This window comes from Sinocyclocheilus rhinocerous, unplaced genomic scaffold (assembly GCF_001515625.1).
Source record: "Sinocyclocheilus rhinocerous isolate Xijiao unplaced genomic scaffold, SAMN03320098_v1.1 scaffold785, whole genome shotgun sequence".
In the NCBI taxonomy this organism is placed as follows: Eukaryota; Metazoa; Chordata; class Actinopteri; order Cypriniformes; family Cyprinidae; genus Sinocyclocheilus; species Sinocyclocheilus rhinocerous.
This window is the reverse complement of record NW_015660521.1, coordinates 749,019-751,276: the sequence shown is the minus strand read 5'-3', so window position 1 is coordinate 751,276 and position 2,258 is coordinate 749,019. Positions and strand designations below refer to the sequence as shown.

Sequence of the window (2,258 nt, the reverse complement as noted above, 5' to 3'; positions counted from 1 at the left end):
GAGCACAAAGCTCCATTTCGCAAACAGTTGAGTGCACAAGCCTTTAAAGTATACTCCTTTGCCAGTCTGTGAGAGACGCATTCAGAGTCAGCACATGGTCACTGTCTAGTGGGCTTTATTTTCAAGTGCGCAACTCACGGCATTCGCTGTTCTTCTGCTGGCGGCCGGTTATCAAACAGCATTGCATTGCATTGGTGAATTGCCTGTATTCGTTGTAAGGCCTCATGCACTGAACCGAGATGTCCGTACCGTGACCGTTTGGTATGAATACATGTATCGTTCCACCCCTAGAAGCTAGTGAGATAAAACTATTTGTATATATTTTTGTAGATAGCTAGATGTTAAACAGTTAAATAGCTAGATGGATGAACAGTTTAATGGATAGTAATTCTACCCAGATGCAAATAAACCTTTTAGATTGTTAACTATTAGATAGCTATCTAGGTAGAAACTTTATTATTATAGCTAATTAGCTAGATTAAAAATGGATGTATTTGGTAAGTAGCTAGCTAGATAACTACCAACGTGCAAAATACACCTTTATTAGAGAGCTAGATGTTAGCTATCTAAAAAGTATCTAACTTTTTTTTTTTAAAGAATCTTCTATCTAAGGGTAAAACGGAAAAATTATTTATTAGATAGCTAACTAGCTATATGAATAAATAGTTTACGAAACAGCAAACAAGTTAATGGGACACAAAGACACTTATGTAACTATTTGGATAAACACATTATTCTATAGCTGTGAGTATGACAACAGACTGGAATAGCACAGTATCGTATAAGTTCAGTAACTCAGTCACCTCATACTCTGCAAAGCGGGCCGTTTCTGACAGGATCATCTCATCTTTCTTCAGCGGGCTATCACGGGTGGCCAGTGCCAGGCAGCGCAGGGTATCACGGCCAGTGCCGTACTCTCTGATCACAGACATGATCTTATCCTTGATGCCTTGAGTCAGGGGAACCCTGGATCCACCTACTCGCACATATGTGCACCTCTCAATCACTCCCTCTGGAGCTCCCTGTAGAAGACAGCCCAAATTATCAATCTGAAAAACTTGCCAATACAACAACTCCGTAAACAACAAAAAAAAGTATCCGGTTAGCACCTTGACAAACATCTTAGCAGAAGAGGATTTGGCCTTGTTGGGGGAACAGTACACAGACATGGACTTCCTGTCTCTGGAGAACTCCAGGGTGAACTCCTTCTTCATCAGTTGTTTGATCACCTACATATACAGACATATTGAGTTATTAAATCATGTTTAAACAAGTGCTTGCATAATTCTTTATTAATTGTATAAATATTTACTGAGTTGCAGGCGTTGGCTCTCTCGATCTTAGACAGGCTCCTGACGTCAGTGTCAAAAACGTTCATCTTTTCCACCAGGCAGGTCAGAGCCGTCTCCGTGGCCTCTCCAACCTTCTCAAAAACACCTTTAGACTGAAAGAGAGTTGGCATTTATCATTTAGGTGCATCCTCCATGCGTGGAACTGAACTTCTGCTAAAGCTTTTCATCGTGACCGTTCTACTGCCAGCAAACATGGTTAGAGATGCAATCAAATTAAGATCATTATCCCAAGAATGATTAAGTAATATCTTCATATTAAACTACATTAAAACATGACACTGGCCAGAGACATTCACGATGACGACATCTCACACTAGTGTCCAAAATTTAAAAAAAAAAAAAAAAATTATTTCATCTTTTATTTTTATTATTTTTTAAGAAATTAAATACTTTTTATGTAGCATAGATGCATTAAATTGAGCAAAAGTATGAATAGTCACAACAAAATTATATTTCAAATAAATGCAGTTCTTTTGAATCCTGAAAAATGTTTTCCATAAAAATATTAAGCAGCACAACGGTTATTAATATTGATAATAATTAGAAATGTGTCTTGAGCAGCAAATCAGCATATTAGAATGACTTCTGAAGGATCATGTGACACTGAAGGATAGATAGATCGATAGATAGATAGTGTAGCATCTGCTTAAAATCATGGATGATCATTGGGGTTTTATGTCTTAGAGACCCCTTTTAACCTTTTGACATTTGCATATAAATTACAAACATGGCCCCACATTCTACATTTATATGGGTGCTAAATTGCCAATGGTTCCCCCCACTATCAAGGAGATGCTAAACAGTTTCACCACTCTCGTCTCCCCATCGAACTTCAAACACATTACAAAAGAGACGTAAATGACCCCGGGGCCAGGCACCAACGGCCTGGCTGACCAGCAAACTACA

General features: G+C 38.4%; 1 protein-coding gene across 2 annotated transcripts in view; it reads right to left on the bottom strand.

Annotated features, from left to right (window-relative positions):
* LOC107725304 (sarcoplasmic/endoplasmic reticulum calcium ATPase 2-like) overlaps positions 1-2,258 on the bottom strand; it is a 42,960-nt gene that overhangs the window by 9,782 nt on the left and 30,920 nt on the right. The window contains exon 11 of one of the 2 annotated variants that reach the window (XM_016534521.1): positions 804-949. In XM_016534521.1, coding sequence (XP_016390007.1) covers positions 804-949 — 146 coding nt within the window. The remainder of the gene's footprint in view (positions 1-803; positions 950-2,258) is intronic. The other variant, XM_016534519.1, reaches the window with a different exon arrangement.